We start from the raw sequence: 19,310 nt of genomic DNA on the forward strand, positions 1-19,310 counted from the left end.
ATTTAAATTTTTATTAAATATATGTTTTTAAAATAATTATTATTAAAATCAATAATCTTATTATATCTGGTTATTTATGGGGTAAGTTTACTGATTTTTATAATAATTATGATAATGATATTTATAATCATACCATGAAATCTCATTATTTTTTGTATTTATAATCCTAAAGTCACCCATATTTTATTGAGGTTGTAATTTTCAAACATTGACCAGCTCCCTTGCTCTGGAATATCTTCAAAATGAATTCAGAATATACTACATGGAGGAGCCCATAGGTAAAATAAAATTGTAAATATTGTCATTGTAGCTTTACATTGACATTGACACACATACTAACCTCAATAGGCCTAAGGGACCCTTTTATTGAATATTGAAAAATGATACTCTCTGGGTGTATATCAATAGGTAACCTATCTCCTAAGTCCTATCCCTGTTTTCCACCTTGTACCCTCTCACATCATTGTCCTATCTTCTTCAGCTTTTGTGATGAAACATAGACGGATGCAAAGGCTCAACCTCAATTCAAGCCAGGGTGGGCCATTATACATGTTGTTCTTTGCCATCCATTATATGGCATCAATCCTGATGGAGACATGGCATGGGTGCATTTTTCTTCATCAAAATTGAACAATTAATGATACAATATGTTTGGTGGGGATGTAGTCAAATAACACAAATACACAATTGTTTTCTGATAAGTACTAAATGTCAAAATTTCGTTGATTTAGAAATCTAAAATAACTTGTATATAGTTGTAAGATATCTTTTATGAGAAAACAATTGGGAGTTGCAATTAGAAGTTGTCAAAGAACAAGTTAGGTTAGATTCAACATCAAAAAAACTCTAATTGATTAAATTCAATAAAGTTGAACCTGATGAAATTTGTTGAGAAAATTTTAAATAACTCAATATAAATAAATTATAATTGTTAAAATTAGATCGGATAAACTAGTTTGATTGAAAAATGATCAGAATATCAATCCAAAATACTCTTTCTTAAATAAAATCTTATCACAAAATAAGCTTTTAAACATACTTTCAAGTATTTTTCAGGTAAAGCAATACTGTTTGAATAAGAAAGAATTATTATGGGTGGCAAAACTGTTTTTTTTAGTATTAGTACTTTTCCAAGTTACTTTATCATTAAAATAATATTATTTATTTATTTATCTCTTTGTAAAAAAGAAAGCAGAGCGAAAAGAGAAAAAATAGTTTATTCAATTAAAAGTTAAAACGCGAGTAACAAATTAAGGTGCATGTAGCTATAAAATGTAAAGTTGAACACTAAAAATTTGGAAATTATAAACAACTTTTTAAAAATAATAATTAAAAAAACTGTATCTATGTGGATAAAAACTTGAAAACAATTTTAAAAAAATATATAAAAACAAATACTTCTATTGGAGTCTCAACTACATTTATCATCCTTAATTAAGTGGTCATTCACTTTTCGACATTTTTTGGTTGGGCATTCTATTGGGGGTTGTTGTTGTTGTAGTCAAAGAAATGGTAGTTGGTATAGGTATTACTGTTTGCCGTCGTTGTTGTTACTTTCTTCCATCAACACAACCATTTCCTCTGTGTTGCTGTCGGGAAGCAAATCGTTTGTTGTAAAGTAAGAGCAGGCATAGCATATCTTAATTGAATAAATAAAATACTAGTCGTAGATCAAAGAAAAGTAACAGAAATAATTATCAGCAGAATTAAATTTTGTTTCATGCATATTACTGATGACATACTCAACATTTTTTTAATAATGAAATATAATATGTTTAAATAATATTATCATTAAAATTATTAACTAAATTAAATAATATATCTTCTAAGGCCATAAATTAATGAACTACTTAGCTAAAAATAGAATTAAACTTTCAAAATTGACCAAAATAAAAAGGCACATCTTCATAAACTACTAGAAAAATAAATCTCCAACATCGCAAAAGTATATATTATATAAAAAGACTATCATACTATCCTTTTTTTGAGAATGGATTTTATTTTTCACATAAGACAATTTTATTTTAATTGAATATGATCATATGAATACTTTTTTTAATTATTTAACATAATTATGTACTTAAAATTTGACTTTAAGATTATTGGATAAGTTAGAATAATCTCATGCATCCTAGTTTATCCATACACTTAGTAGCTAGTATGCTAAAATATTTTAAAGATTTAAAATGATATTTGACTATGGCATAATCTATAATGTTGTAGAGAAAGCTATGAGTCATATGACTGGACTTTAATAAGCTAGAAATGCTAAATTAAAACAGTATCATAAGAGGATTTTCACTTCAATTCATTGTTTCATATTGAGTGAGTTGTTTTAATTGCTGGCGAATAAAAAAGAAAATTTGAACGATTTGCTTCAGATTGAATTATCCATATATATTAAATTCAATGGTCCACTGCAGGCAAACAAACAATAAATTACGAATGGAATGAAACACAGCATGAGGTCTTTCCCCTGATGCAGCTGCAACACAGACTAATTCTTGGTCAATATTCAATTCAATCAATGTGTTTGGAACTACCAACTCAGCATATGGCACATTCTTAAATAATGAGTTTAAATAAAAAAAACTTTTTTATTTATTTAAAACAATAGTTTGGTGGGATTAGTTTTTCAAGCAATGATATTTTATTAGTGGCGGCTAAAGGTAGAGGAAAACACACCAAGCAATGTGAAAAAGAAGAAATGGAGAAGGTAATCAAAACGAAAACATTTTGCGTGGATTGTTGTCAACTGTGATTAAATTAAGGGCATTATAGCCATGTAGATTTCTTATAAGATATACCCATTAAGTTGACAGAAGTGAAATCTAATTAATTTAGAGGGTTAAAAAGAATTAAAAAAAATAAAAGACGTAACCAAAATTTAAATCGAAGTACAATGATTAAAAAAATGTATATTGATTTTATCTCACATTTTTTAATTTATTTTACTATTTGAGATAAGAGTCTAAAATAGTACTCCTCGACTATTGCATAATTTCCTCAATGTCTCAAATGCACTAATTAAGGAAAAACTAATCTGCCCTTTAAATGTTTATAATTATTTTGATAAATAAATATAATAATCAAGAAAACGTTACTTCGAATAGATATTTTATATTAATATCATCGTAGAAAAATTAAATTCGACAAAAAAAATTTAATATATTTTTTTACTTTTAATTCTTGATCTAATTAAGATATTAGTTAGTTAGCACTTAACTATTGCAAGAATAGAGAATTATCGAAGACGTAGTGGCATTCTCATCTATCCATCCGTAGAGATTAAGCCGAAAAACACGAGTCAATGCAAGGCCATATCAAAAGTGGGCCCACACCTCACTCGTGTCCAGATTTCGCGTTATTTTATTTATTTATTATCAGACATTTTAAATATTTAATTTAAGTGGATAATAACGAATACTCTTTCTTTCTTTCTTTCAGTCTCTTGCACAAAGAAAGTCCAACTAATTCAACAACCTACCCCGAAACTTCACAGAATCAGTTAAACACCCCAATAAAACCGAAAATGACAGAATCTCCACCAAACCTTCTATGTACTCTCTCTCTCTCTCTCTCTGTTTCGTTGTAAAGAAGAGTGTTGAAGCCTTTTCTTTTCTTCTTCCTCTGTCTTGTCTTCAACCTCGTTTTCTTTTCTTCGTCTTCTATCACCGATTCCGATTCGCTACTCTTTCTTCTTCTTCCTTTTTTATTGATCCTCTCTGCGATCACGAATTTTCCCATTTTCTCCGTTTCCTCGGCGACCAAACGGAGGAGAAGAACGCAGTTCTGAAAACGATTGGAAAATGCTGGGAACTGCACTGCAATTCAGCGGCGTTCGCGGCGAGGATCGGTTTTACATTCCGGTGAAGGCGAGGAAGAACCAGAATCAGCGGAAACAGAGTCACAGAGCCAAGAACAACGAACCTGAAAACGCGGATTTAGCTTCGAAGAACAAAGTCGATGTCTCTGAAAATAGCAATAACAATAGCAACATCAAAAGCAAGAGCGATAGTAATCTCAACCAATCTCTGAAACCAACTCTTTCTCCGTCCGTAGAGGCTGTCAGTAATATCGATAGGTTCTTGGAGTTTACAACACCGTCAGTTCCTGCTCAGTATTTCTCCAAGGTTGATCTCAAATTCTCAATTCATATCTTTATTTATTTTTCTTTGGAATTTGATTATGCTTTTGAAATGTTGAAACAGTTGTTGTTATTGCAAATGTTTTGTGCTTTGATAGTTATATTGTCAGAATTGTTGTTGTTATGATTGTAGACAACGATGAGAGGATGGAAGTTTTGCGATGTGGAGTATCAGTCTTACTTTACATTGAGTGATCTGTGGGAGTCTTTTAAGGAGTGGAGTGCGTATGGAGCTGGAGTGCCTTTGGTGCTTGACCAAAGTGATTCTGTTGTTCAGTATTATGTTCCCTATTTGTCAGCTATTCAACTCTATGCTCACTCTGCTGAGAAGTCAAGTGCAAAGCCAAGGTATTGCTATTTTATGTGCATATTAAAATTTTGGTAACTTTAAGACAATACTAACCACCGGAAACATGGATGCAGCTCTTTTACTCTCTCTAACCTCTCACATTTGTCCATAAAAAAAAAAAAAAAAGCGTATATAATCAATTGATGCCAGGTATTGAACTTTTTACTCTTATACAGAGGCTAAGGGGACGTCTGATTTGAGAAAATGTTTTCTATTTTCATTTTCAATGTTTTAAGATTTAGAAAATGTGGTTTGGTTGTAACTTTCTGTTTTCTATTTTCAGAAAATGAAAGTTTGAAAATGTATTCAGTTTAACTATTTTCTTTTTGAGTTCGTGATTTGGCTCTCTCAATACAACCTCTAAAATTTGCAGATGTTTTCTGTAATAATTCTTTCAAAAATTTTGTTGCTTTTCCCGAGTACTGTATGGTTTGTGTGGCTGAACTAAAATCAAGAGTAAGATTGATCTTACCTCCAAGATGTCAAATGGCCTCTTCCATATGGAGCAAATGCAGAGTGTGCATATGGTGATGGAACATTTGTGTTCAGTTGCTTTCATAACTTTATTTTGATTCTGAATCAAAATCAACTTAGCCGACAAGGGAAGCTTAAAACTACCCTGTTCTTCCCTGTCAATAACGCTGATCTCTCCCCACAGTTAAGCATCTTCAACCCATCCTTGCCACTTAGACCATAGGTGCTGTCAGCTTCACCCTCAACATTTCCCACTGTTAGAAATTCCGTAGTCATCAACACCCACATCACAAGATACATGCGTTATCAGATTGATTGCGCAAAGAAAAGGAAAGAGAATCAGAGATGGCACCAGATACATTTCAATGTTATTACAAGTTTGCCACCGCGCTGTCACTGAGAACAGAAAACAACAACATTTTTTTCTCTCAGATTTGGGCTTTATTTTTAGAAACATTATCAAAGGAAATGTTTCCTGACTTTCAACTAAACATATTTTCAGTTATATTTTGTATTTTCTTTGAAAATTAAAATAGAAAACGGTGAAAATAAACGGCCTCTAAGATTGACTCATTAATTCTGTCACATGACTTCCTTTTTCCCTTCTTATACCGGTGTTTCTTAACTTTGAGGGTGAATTTTTTCTTCAAGATCCTTGCTTTCATGATGTGTGTTAGTAAGTTATCGATAACCTAGCTAACTTGAATTAGCCACAAATTCCTTCAGAGGATTGTCGTAGAACAGAATTGTACTCATATTTCCTATCTTCTATTTCTTCTTTAGGTCATGTTGCATCAATGAACCAAAATCATTTTATGTCGGGTATATTGGTTAAATGGATTTTATGTCGTATTGAATGTGTTTTCTGGGTTCTGGTTGAAAGGCAACAGGACAACTTTGAGAAGTAAATGAATTAGAAATACAACTATACAAGTGTGGTTTTTAGTCTTTGTAAAATGCTTCTCATATATATAGAAGCTGCAGGAGTTCAGAAAGGTGGAAACTAGAAAGATGATATTGTTATCTGTATATAATAGAAAATTAGCTGGTTTTGACTCTGTTTTCAATATAAATTTCTTTACCCTCGAGAGGAATGTCAATAGCAACTATTCCTTTTAATAGAAGTTGTTGTTTGGTATGTTGTAAAGAAAATGTTTAAATCTATTAGTTAATAACCATTTTGATTTTTTTGTGGGTGATCCTTGATGCAATGATAATGTTGCTGCCTTGTGACTTAGAAGTTATGGCTCATATCCTAGGAACAATTTATTTGTTTGGTGGGAGTCTTGTGCAATGTATCGCCCTTATAAATTATAGTCATTTCAATTTGTTCTGTTTGGTAACCGTTTCCTAATTTTGACTTCTCTTCCAATGTTTTTTGGAAAAAATTTAAGCACCAATTTTGATCTCCCCTCTTTTACCTCATTACTCAAGATTTTCCTTGAGGGTTAAGTGTATGGATCATGGTTATCAAACTTGATATTGAAGGCACAAAATCATTTAGTTTTAGGATTTTACTTATAGAAAAAGCATGGCTAAATTACAATTCTGATCCTTCTCATTTTTTAAATTCATGATTTTGATCTCCTTGATTTTTAATTGTAACATTTGGTTCCCTTGGTAGATTATTAACTAATAATTAAGATTATTAGATGTATTAAATTAATTGTAAATTAAATAAAATTATTAATTATTAAAAAAATTAATAAAAGAATATTAATCCTACTGTGGTTTTGCGGTCGATAAAGTCACGTGCGACAAGGGAGGTGGAAGAAGTGTTTGCGGAGAAGAGGAAAAACACAATGTTGTAGAAAATTATGATTAATAATTAATGGTTTTAATTAATTTATAATTAGATTAATAACTCAATTAATCAAGATTATTTGTTAATAATCTACCAGAAGAGCCAAAATCACCAATTTATAAAATCAGGGGACTAAATGTTACAATTAAAATTCAGGGAACCAAAATCATGAATTTAGAAATTAAGAGACTAAAATTGCAATTTAACCAAAAGGCATCTAATTCTACTTAAAACCACTTTTGGGGGAAAGTGTATGAAATGGTGCTTTAAACTTTAAAGCACTGATTTTGTTGAAGCTACACTTTCACCAAGTGACGCCATGCTTTTACTTTTAGAATTTAGACTATTTTGTTAGAATTTGGACAAAATTGCCAAGGTTACTGGGCCGTCTGCATGTAACAATTTTTTTAATAGTCATTGATCATGCACATTTTTATGTACAAATTTTCAAGTTATTACTCATGAGGATCATTTTTTGCTTATTTTTATGTGCTTATTTTTGTTTCACTTCTTTTTGAGTGAATTATTTGGTGTCCAAGCTGTTAATGAAAGGCAGGTTTCTGTTTGTAATGGAGTCATATTTATATGCAGCATTTTTTTTTGGGTTATAACATTAGCAAGTATACTTTTGAATTAAATTTGATAGCTTCAAGTGAAAGTATTCAGTGGCACTAATCATTAATTGATAAGTTAACTTGTTAAATGGTTGGAGAGTCAACAAAATTGTTTCTGTAATTGGTATGCAGAAATTGTGCAGCATCTCATGTTTTGATTTGTATTTTAATTGTTTAGACACGATTGGTTGAAATAAACAGGCTATCAACGGGAAGAGAGAATAAAATGTTTGTGAGGGGTGTAAGGTAATTGGAAACACAGTATTTGAGACTATGGAGAGTCCTCTTATTTATGATATGGTGTTTATCTGATCGATATTTAATGTGATTCCTTGGATTGCCTCACGGATCTCTTTTTCTATCGAGCTTGGTAGAAGTGAAAACAGGATAAATAGAACTAGAAGAGTGCAGATGAGTTATATATCTAGATGTTTACTTTGTCTGATATCTAATCAAATCTCACTTCCTCCTCTTCATCCTTCCATTTTCCACCCTTACCAAGCACACCGTAATATTTGAAAATGTAAATTTATTTTTTCAATTTGGTCCTTGTGGATTATCAATTTGACCTTTGATGGATTAATTATTCATTTTGGATCTCAATATATTGGTTATATTTTTATTTTTATTTATACTCTCTCTTGCTCTCTGGCTACTGCTTCTTGTATGTAGTCAATATAATATGTAATATTAAATATGTAAATTTACTTTGCTATTTTTGTAATTTATTAACTTGCTGTCCTACTTCTATGTAATTATAACAAGTGTTATGGAAGTGTGTGCTATTGTTCTTTAGCTTGTAACCAATCAGATATGAATTTCTTATGCCATTAGGTACACCAGTGAAGACAGTGAGGGTGATTACTACAGAGATTCATGTAGTGAAGGAAGTAGTGATTATGAATATGGAAAAAGGACTGAATTTATGACACAAAGAAGTAGTCAGCATCTAACAGGTGGTGTCTCACTGAAAATGGACACACTATCTATGCATGATAAATGCAGTACAGTGCAAGAAGGATTTTCAAGTGATGATAGTGAAACTGGGAATCCTCAAGATCTACTATTCGAGTATTTTGAACAAGATCCTCCTTATAGTCGTGAACCATTGGCTGACAAGGAAATTACTGATCCTTAGTTAATGTTTTGCTTATCTATCCATAATATGATCTGTCTATCTTATACTTTATAATATTTTGACAGATACAAGATCTTGCACGCCACTATCCTACCATTAAGTCATTGAGAAGCTGTGATTTATTACCAGTCAGTTGGGTGTCTGTGGCATGGTAATCTAATGCATCACTTATCCCCCCCTTTCCTTTTTGTTTTGAATAGACTTCGCAAGATTAACTTTATCTAATGGTTTAATACTGTTTTTTTTTTTGTCTGTTAACATATTTTATTTTCATGTTCTAGGTATCCTATATATCGAATACCCACAGGTCCAACTTTAAAAGATTTAGATGGGTGCTTTCTAACGTACCATACACTCCATACACCCTTGACAGGTAATTATGGAACTTCATTACACTCATTTCTCTGTCTCAAAAGGAGCAATTCAATGATACTTTGCATAATTAAGGGATTGAATTGATGACAATTTTTTTTTTGAGGACTAAACTGATGATGTTTGTATTTTTGGAGGACAAAGTAGGGCTTTACTCTTTACTGTTTCCCCTATTCCATTTTTGTCAACTAATATGAAAGATGGGCATCGGCTCCACTAGCATGAACTCAATGAACTCCATTTTTTTTTCACTTGACTCTTAACTCTTACAAGTAATAAGTGCTACGTGTGTTATGAGCTCAGGAAAGAGAAATAAGAAATTTATAAAATCTAACAAAGCAATTGAACAGTTTTTAATAAAAAATCAAGAATAGGAGAACAAATACTCCTCCAAGTGTTTCCCCTTTTCTTACAAACTTTCTAATTGTGCGAATGAATATTTCTCCTTTTTTTCATTTGCAATTTGAAATTGACCATCACCACCACCACCAAGCCTTTTTCCTACTAATTGGAGTCAGCTACATGGATCAAAATGATGTCATAATATGTAAATCATTTCTTTAGTTTACTAAATCCTTTTTAATGGTTTCACCTATAATTTTTTTAATCTGTTTCTACCTCTAGCGATAGGGCTACCCTCCATCTGTTCTATTCTTCTTAGTGGGGCTTCTACAAATCTCCACACATGCCAAAATCACTTAAGGTGAAATTAAATTCTACTGGGGTTTTCAATACAATAGTTACCACCCCAACTTTCCTCTCTAATGCATTCATTCCCTTTCTTATTTTGTCTAGTATGTCCACTCACCCAATGCAACATTCTCATCTCTGTTATGTGGAGTTTATTCTCGTATCGGTTTTTTATTGGTCAACACTCAAATTCTTTGCTACATCTCAAGTCTTGTAGCTGCACAGTAAAATTTTCACTTAAGCTTGAATGGTACCTTTTAGTCATGCATAACACTAGAGACACTTTATTTCATCCACCCTGCTTGAATCCTATGGTTTACTTCACTCTTTTATTTCTTTATCATTTTTGTATGATGAACTCAAGATACAGTACGGTCTCCAATTTTCACCTTTGAGCTAGGGTTTATGCATCTGTTGCTAAACTTACATTTCACATACTCCTTACTAATACTTAAACCCAAAACCATGTGTTTCCAAATTTATCTTCCAATCTCTAACCTCCCACCCCATTTGTTACCTCTTGACTCTCTAGGACTATATTATTATTATCTATTAAAAAAAACATTGTGGTCTCAACTCTTGGACATGCTCAATAAGCACATGTGTTTTCTCACTTGTTGTGACCCACTTGTACACATGAAAGTTTTTTTTTTATTCCTCTAGTATTGTTCCATCAATCATTGTGGCAACTATTATGCTTCCATTGTCAACCTGCCTAGCACAAAACCAAATAGAATTTTAGTATCGTGTTGTCTTAATTTCTTAATCTTTGCTCAATTACCGTTATTATGCTCAGTTTGAAATTGACAAATATGGTAAAACAGAAACTGATTCTTAATCTTATGGTGCCTTACTCAACTTGCTGGTTGATGTTATCTCAAGCTTATATGGGACAACATTGCTTTCTTCCAAAAACGTGAAATGTAATTGTTAGATCACTTTGATAATACTGACTAATTTATATTCAAAACATTTCTTTTGATTTTGCAGGAAGTGGTCGTACTCATGCTCCAACACTGGTTTATCCCAGTCAGATGGATGTTGTACCAAAGATTTCTATGCCTACTTTTGCAATGGCTTCCTATAAGTTAAAGGGGTCTATTTGGATGAAAAAAGGAGTTAGTGAATCTCAACAAGTGAGTTCCCTCTTGCAGGCTGCCGATAACTGGTTAAGGCTAGTTCAGGTTCATCACCCGGATTTTCAGTTCTTTAAATCACATGGCACATACCATAGATGAACTGCATAAGACGACATGTCTTTCCTGCTTTTGGCTAAAACTGAGCCTTAATTTCTGTGTTCATTGCTTGGTGCAAACTTGATAAAAGTCCATCCATCTGTAGAGATTGTGATGGCGCGAGGACTGCCTAATTGTGGATTCTTGTGATATGCCTAAGCAGCACAAAAAGATGAAGCCAATATGAAGCAATGAATTCATAGAGATTGCTAAAGTGAAAAAGAAAAAGAAAAAAAAAAGTTATATGGAGGAAAAACTATCAGATAATTGGAGGGTCCAAATGTAATGGGATAAAAACTAAATATAAAACCACAGTGGAGTATGACAATCAAATTCACAGGAAGGATATGTGGGGATTAAGCCAGACTGTGCGAGCATTTTCGGTTCAATAATGGTTGAGATCCCTTTAATTTCTAGAGATAAATATTTCCAGATGTTGTGATTTAGAAGAAAAATAGGTGAAATACTGAGACTTTGCTGTGTTGCGTGGCCCAATTTTGGTACTATATCTGATGAACATGTTGCTCTGGTGAGGAGAGATTGTAGTGTAAGTGTACAATATTTTGCTGTATGAAAATAAGTTTTACATTCTTACGATGTTTAAACTTTTCTTGTACTAGTAGAGATGTTCATAATTAGCTCGATGATGGTGGAATACTCCGTAGAGAACGTATGATATCAATCATGTAGTTTTCGCACAGTGATAAATCTAAACTACTTGTGTTGAGAAAACAGTGTGGAAATTATTTTTCGGATTCCTTGCAACAGTGGAGTATTTGAAATCATAAATGATCAATTGGCCACACAAAGAGTTATATAGCATGCCTCTTGCCATACCGATTTTGCTTCCATATAGTTGAATAGTGTATTTCATGCATAAAAGTAGAGCTTTAGGGAAGCCGAATTCAATGCCGTGATGTGTATGGTATGTAACTTAGTGCAACCAATTGTTTGGAATTCTCAAACCATGGTTTTGGACCATACAAGAGACAAACTTTTGCTTAAATTGTAGTTTTGGACTTTCAAAACTTGAAACCAAACGTGTTATATATGAAGGCTATGTGTTTGAATTAGTAAGAGATGAATGACGTGGGATGAAACGAAATTTTAATATCGTTGAATTAGAATAAAATGGAATGGATTTGGTTCCATTCTATCCAAAATTTTAATTTATATCTCCTCTCAATTTGGAGGTTACGGTATGAAGTCAAAATAAGTGACCTATATATTGCATTACATTCCACTCTATTTCATTCCATTTCGAGTAAATTATACTTGCAGTGTTTGTGTTTTTCTTAAATTGTATATGATATTTCTTTCTTTTTTTATATTATTTTTATCTCCCATTTTATTAATTTTATTAACTAACGTCAATTGAAATATATAAGCATACAAAATTATCTTTAACATCTTTATTACACTCGCACTTTGTGTGTTTTTCTCAAATTACACATGATGCTCCTACCTTTTTCTACATTACTTTTACTCACTTTTTGTTAACGTATTAATTAACATCAATTGAAATACGTAAACAGACAAAATTATCTTAACATCTTTGTTAAATACTCAATAACAAATGAACAATTGACTCTCTGCATGGATCTTTCTCAAGATAATAATAATTTTTCTTTAATATTTGACTCTTACTTTATTGTTGCTAACATTTGAAGAAGATGTCGTTCTTGATTGTGACATTATATCAAACTCCTAACCATAAAAAATAAATATTTCAAAGAAAGAAGTTAAAAACATAAATACAGGAGCAAAACATTAAAATTTGAAGTAAAGGACCATATTCAATTAATAGACATTGTTGAAAACACGTCCAACAAAAACGCAACAACCAAACGATTCAACATGCACACAAAAATTGAATTAAAAAAAAAAGAAGAAAGGATGTTAACACAAGCATACCAATAATGTGGGTTCACCTCCAATAAAAAATTGGGTTCACCTCCAATTAGAGAAAAAAGAAAAAGAAGAAAGAGTGTTAAAATATTTTCATGTTGAAAATGGTGTCATGTCTTTTATGAAGTTAAAAGGAAGAAGATAAATGTATATTAGACCTAAATTTTCTTTAAAAGTTATATGACCAACATGTGTCTATTTTTTGTTAAATTATCAAATGATGTTTAGGAAGGAGGAGATCTAGGTGTAATGAGAGTTAAACAATTAAGAATTTTTTTTGTAGGGTACAAAAAATGAGAAGTGTTTTGAAAGAAGGAAAACATAGAGAGTGCGAGTGTGTGGAAAATGAGAGTATTTTAGACATAAATTTTCATTAAAATATGTTCATTTTTTGTTAAATTATTAAATGATGTTTAGGAGGAAGAGAATCCGAGTGTAATGTGAGCTAAACAATTACGGGATTTTTTTGTAGGGTGCAAGAGGGATGTCGACTGCAATTTGGAAAAAAACACAGGAGATACAAGTGTAATTTACTTTTTCTATTAAGCTTATATTTGACAAAACTAGTTGAAAAAAGTTAGCTGAAAGTTAAAAAGTTAACTAGAAGTTAACCGTTGAAAGCTGAAAATTTAACTTATTAAATTATAAGTATTTGGTAAAACTAATTGTTGAAATAGTTGAAAAGTATAAAATGACTGAAAAATAATAAAATCATGATTTATTTTAAAATGATAAGTAAAAAATTTGATAAATATATTAATGATTTAAAGAAAAGAAAATATAAAATGATAGAAGCTAACATTTAAAAAAATTATTTTAAGTGTATTTTAAAAAACGTTATAAATTATTAAAAAAATTACTAAAAATAATTATTTATTGAATAATCAAATGACATTTTAACTAATAAAAAAATTAAAACTAACTAAAATGTATTCTCTGACATAACCTTAAATTTCAATAACTTCATAATTTATATATCACGAAGTTAGTCTCTTTAAGTTTTTTTTTTTTAAACTAGGTTAAGTCAATCTATTTTTGTTTTTAACCAATTAACAAATTTGGTCTCCCGTCGATTTTCTTGTATCTAATACCCTCAGATTCTTATTTTCTATTCAGAATGTTTGCATATTGAATTCAGAGAACTCGTCAACCAAAAGTCTAAAACATCAAATTTCATCTTAAAATAAAGGATCTCAAAATTTTCCTTTCCTTAATTTCACATCTTATAAACTCTTTCAAATTTTATCTTCAACTAAGTTTCTTATTTCTAAACATTTAAAATTATTCCATACCTCAATTTCATCGTCTGCCTGTTAATATTTTAATAAATAATACAAATAATCTGAGAGTTTTAAGTGGAACAAAATGGATGAGGAAACTGAATTTGCTTAATTTTCGAAATAGAATAACTTAATTAGCTGAAAAAATCGTAAGATCAAAATCGCTCACAGCTTAAATTGTAGAAACCAAAAGTTCAATAATTAAACCTATTTTTAAAAATTTGCTGTATTTCCATGTTCATATCATATTACATCCATATCTCATATATATCATATGCGGTTCCTAGCTTTTAGCAAGTAGGAACTAGTTATTCCCCAATCAAAAAAAAAAAGAAAAAGTAGGAACTAGTTACTATTTGGTGCAAGACCTCGAAGGCAGTTTCTTTTACAGAAAAGGGTGAGGAATCGAATAAGTTAAATACATAGCAATTGGGGTGCTTATAAAAATAAAAATAAAAACATAGCAATTGTGGATAAGTATTGGCTACTCATTCCGGACAAGAAATCTTCACGTATGGTTGTACTGTAACCACAGTTTCACACCTTAATTAGGCAATTTTTAACCAACTTGTCCATTTATGCTTTTCCAGATTCTTGTGTTGGCATAATTATCTTTTACATCTGCACATAATTTGATAAAGATATAAAAAATAATGAAGTTAGCATGCATACCAAAAGTCATTACATATCACATAAGCAAGAGTAAGGCTGATTCCACCCTCCACGCTCAAAAGAACGAATGATTGCCATAGGGTGACAAGAATATACTATTTAATTTGATTCATCGGAGTATATAGAACTTTGGACACAAGTTGGTTTTATATCTCTAGCATGCCTTGTCATGCAAGAAACCTTTTGTGCTTGAAAGGTGGACTAGCACAGTCTCACACTCTCACTCTACATTGCGTTGAAATTCAACGGAATTTGAAGAATAGGGCTAGCAAAGATCAACCTATAGACCACTTGGGCATAGAAGCTTTAATTCTCCTTGAAGTTATTGTTATTAGGTGAAGTGTTGAAAGTTATTGTTTTAAATCTCCAACCAAGTATAAGCCTTAAAAAGCTTCCTTTAAGGTGTAAATCATTGTTGTTTATCGTATGAATCTTATACCAGAAATCACCTAGCATATATTAGCAACTATGCTGGATTATCTGGAGCCATATTGTGCAAGAAAATCACAACTTACTAAGCAAGGTTGTCCCAGTGAAGGAATCCACCATGTCCCCTAGCGTTTGTGAACTTATAAGTGGCACCAGAAACTGTTAAGAGAAATACCCTAGTGTCATCAGATTGCAAAGACATCAATCAAACCTACATGAAAACCTAAAATTTATATGGATATAGGCAGTGTGTACCTTCATAGCCTTCAAGAACTGGATCATCTGACAACAGAAGTGGTGTGTCTAAGTCAATGAACCTTCAAAAAAGATTGCAATATTTAAATGCATTAATAAAATGGAATGTGAACAAATATGAAGTTATAAAAACTGAAAAATGGCTAAAAATTTTCAAGCATAAATGGTTCTTACTTAAAACAGCCAAGGCCAGCAGCAAGTTGGCCAGCAAAACCCATAGCAAGTCTAGTCTCAACCATACCACCAATCATCAAATCTAAACCTGCTGCTTTTGCCTTCTCAATAATTTCAAGGGCACCCATAACCCCAACTTTGGCAAGCTTTATGTTAATGACATCTAAAACATTCCCTTCCACAATTTTGTAAACATCAACTATGCTTCTGCAACTCTCATCAGCTGCAACAGATACTCCATATCTCTCTCTTGCTATATTACCGACATACCGAAGACCATCCCAATCATCTCTATGAACTGGTTGCTCAAATAGAACAGGAGTCAACCTCATATCTGTAATAGAAAACAAATCTAAGTTCAATGACAAATTGCCTAATATATTGCAATAAAGTTTCATGAGCATATTGGTGCATGTGTGTGTACATTTTCTTGCATGGCAAGACAATGACAATTATTTGGATGGAGAAAAACTTTAACTATATATGTAGTGCTTTTAACCATGTAGTTTCTCAAGAACTTCAACTGCTTCCTCAGAGTTATACCCCTCATTAGCATCAAGAATAAACTGACACTCAGGGTGTGCAACACGTATAGCTTGAAGCACTTCTATATCTGCATTCAGATTCTTGCCCACTTTCAGCTTTAAAGTCTTAAATCCTTCTTTATAGTACTTAGAAGCCAATTCAGCTGCTTCAGCTGGAGAAACAATTGGGATCTGCACATATAAGCTGGCTTAGATTTCTTTTTAGCAGATAGTTTTTTTCTCATACTTTTGTAAAAAAAAATTCATCATAAGCACGTTCTTTAAGATTAAATAAGAACTTAACTGTAATATCAGTGGTTATGGTATTTGAAGCCCCACCAAAAAGCCTCCACAATGGCACACGAATACTATTTGCAACAGCATCAATTATTGCCATCTCCATCCCAGCCCTAACCTTCAATTACACAGAGGGGACCCCATGAGAATGGAAAAAGTTTTTCTGCCGCATTTATTAAGAAATCCTACCAAGTCTAAAGATAAAAAAACCATGTGCTATGATTTACTACCTTATTCATACATTAGTCGGTTGTTCTTTCAAGAGTAAGAAAACAGTACATAAATTAACACGAATTTCTGATGAAACCTTTTCGACTTCAGAAGCCAAACTGAAAAATCTCAGGTTGCTTCTCCATCAAAAAGTAACAACTAATTTCTTAAAATAAAATAAAGATTAAGAAAATACTATATTTTCCCTTCTTTCTCCATCAAACTGAGTAGAGAGTATGATCATTACAAAGAGAGGATTAAGAAAATACTATTTTCCCTTCTTTCTCTTGAATTATCTTAATATTGATTCCAGAACAGAAAAGCTAACAGCTTTTAAGTAAACGAGGATGTAACTAAATATTTTCATAAAATCAAGCAAATTAAAGAACCAAACTTAAAGATACACAAAGGGAAAAGTCAAGCCAGTAAATATTACAAAATACAATCCAAGATTCTATGTTGAAACTTTCTCAAAATCTGTAACTCCTTTCATGTCCTTAGTTACCAAGCAGAAAACTAAAGCTGATATTCAAAATTCAAGGAATTTGTATAGTAAAAGGGTCAAAAAGACCATATCAATTTCAAAAGCATAAGAAGTGAGAGAAACATTAGAGGATTAGAATGATTAACAACACCACAAACACTAGTAAAACATGAACTAAGATTGATCTCACTCACTGAAGCAAATTGATGCCCTGGAAGAATACCAGCAATCTCCCCCAACATGGAACCCAAAGTGAGTGCAGGACATCTCCTCAAGAAGGCACATGCCTCAGAAGCCTTGGCCATGGCAGTGGTCTGGTCCTCTGCAGTAACAAAAGGCAAAATTGGTGCCTCGCCCCACCCCACAGAACCATTGCTCAACTCAACCCTTATGGCCACGTTCTCCACCTTGGCCAATCTAGAGGTAGCAATGGTAAAAGGGGCTATTAAGGGCACATTCAGTGGCCTGTTCTCTGCTCTATGCACATCAACAGTGAATGTTTCCAACAAATTCTTGAATCCAAAGGTGATAGGAGCTGCTGTGGGTGTAGCAGAAGCCATGATCTTGATAAAAACACCAGATTTTTTGGCAAAGTGCCTTGTGAATGCGGTGGAATTGGCGTTTTTTGGATTGTGGGACAGTGACTTGATCATAGTTGAGTCCATTGGTTGTAGTGTTCTGCAGTTTAGTGTTTGAGCCATGTTGGATCCTAGGAGTGGCAGCATATGATTGGGTTGTTGTGAACAACTCTATGTTAATGTTTGATGCAATTTATAATTCTTTGATGCTAAGCTGGGAATTTCATTATTTAATTCTAACCAATTAAGGTGATTCATACTGCTATGTTGCTGTCTTCTTCCTAACACATCACCAAACCTTTATGCTCATTACTTTATAAAGATTGTTTTTTTAATAATTTGTGCTTTAAAGTATAAAAAAATTACTACCATCTATAGTTTTATCAAATTAAAATAATGAAGTAAACGGAAATATTAGTGATGACATTTTCTTTCTAATATTTTCTTTATGACCGGTTTTTTTTTTCATTTAACGATTTTTTTCTAATTTATACTAAATAAAAAATAAAATTCATTAAAATTAATAATTTCTAATAAATATTAACTCATAAAAAGAGAGTATTTAAGATAGAGTGTGAGACTGGCCTTAGCATTCCTTAGTAGATACTATTAGTACAATATATTGTAGTACTACATAATAATGATAAGAAAACAAAAAAACTGATACGACAGTGTATTCTTCCATATTAAACGAAAATAAATTTAAGGGAAGTGGCCACGTGAAAAAGTTTATGTACTTTAGGGAAATGCTAGTTTTAAATACTATTAAATTCTTATACCATAAATATGACTAAATATAAGTACATTAGATTTCAGGAAAAATCTATATTTAAAAATGAAAAGAATTAATTTAAAAATATAACTTGTTGAGAATTAGAGAAAAAATAAAAACCTTAAAGTAAATAAAATATTTAAAACTAATTAATAATTAAAGAAATTTAAATATACACACACTAAATATTGAAAAAACTATATGTTATGAGAAGAACTAAAATATAATAAAAATATTTTTGTAAAAAAAAAAGTATTATGTTTAAAAATGTAAAATGAATTGGATACGGCGTGATTAGGTTAAGTTTTTTTAATATATACATTATGTTTATGAATTTTCCGTTTCTTCATTATTATAGTCTTACCTTCTCTCTGTGTGTATATATATATGTATATATAAATACAGCAACTTTGAAGTATATTTTGGTCTAGATAGGAAATCATTATAACTGTTTAATTAATAACCCCACACCAACACTGCGACGATTCTCGTCTGCCATCATTGATGACATTAAGTTTTGATTAAGCAGTGAATAGAAATGAATTATATATAATACTTCCACAGTTGTGTCTCTTTGCAATGCCAAAAGGACGCAGTGAAAACAGTCAGTGTCCCTGAAGCATAACACCCTTCTACGTAATTTTGGCATTATTTTTTTCTTGTTCAGTACATGTTGCGATTCACGTTTTATCTTCTAAATTAAAATCACGATAAAATACTATTTTAAGTAAATATCTACGTTCGTGTTAATCTTCCATATATTGAGGAATTAATTTTGAGTCAAAAATTAATTTCAAATTGAAATAAACTTAGGTAATGTGTGTATTAGATTAAAAATTTCATGTAAAGTTTTACTATTACCATACTAATAAAAGCATCACAATATAAATTACTTTATTTCAAA

At 31.5% G+C, this 19,310-nt stretch overlaps 2 protein-coding genes across 3 annotated transcripts; one reads left to right on the forward strand and one right to left on the reverse strand.

The window, feature by feature from the left end:
• Positions 1–3,513: 3,513 nt before the first annotated feature.
• Positions 3,514–11,415, forward strand: LOC100792580 (uncharacterized). Its single transcript, XM_003531095.5, has 6 exons — positions 3,514–4,133; positions 4,281–4,495; positions 8,223–8,508; positions 8,592–8,677; positions 8,808–8,899; positions 10,579–11,415. The coding sequence occupies exons 1-6, from the start codon at positions 3,810–3,812 to the stop codon at positions 10,824–10,826; spliced, it is 1,251 nt and encodes a 416-aa protein (XP_003531143.1). The 5' UTR covers positions 3,514–3,809; the 3' UTR covers positions 10,827–11,415.
• A 2,789-nt stretch (positions 11,416–14,204) lies between these two features.
• LOC100793110 (L-Ala-D/L-amino acid epimerase) lies at positions 14,205–17,917 on the reverse strand. Of its 2 annotated transcripts, XM_003531096.5 has the most exons (7): positions 17,251–17,917; positions 16,370–16,480; positions 16,041–16,257; positions 15,542–15,875; positions 15,368–15,429; positions 15,199–15,271; positions 14,205–14,632 (listed from the first exon to the last, which is right to left on the reverse strand). In XM_003531096.5, coding segments are annotated over exons 1-7 (1,329 nt in total). In that variant the 5' UTR covers positions 17,782–17,917; the 3' UTR covers positions 14,205–14,631. The 2 variants fall into 2 exon arrangements, with proteins under 2 accessions (XP_003531144.1, XP_006585076.1); XM_006585013.4 differs by lacking the exon at positions 14,205–14,632 and having other exon boundaries at positions 15,198–15,271; positions 17,251–17,900.
• Positions 17,918–19,310: the final 1,393 nt, after the last annotated feature.

This window comes from Glycine max, chromosome 8 (genome assembly GCF_000004515.6).
Source record: "Glycine max cultivar Williams 82 chromosome 8, Glycine_max_v4.0, whole genome shotgun sequence".
NCBI lineage: Eukaryota > Viridiplantae > Streptophyta > Magnoliopsida > Fabales > Fabaceae > Glycine > Glycine max.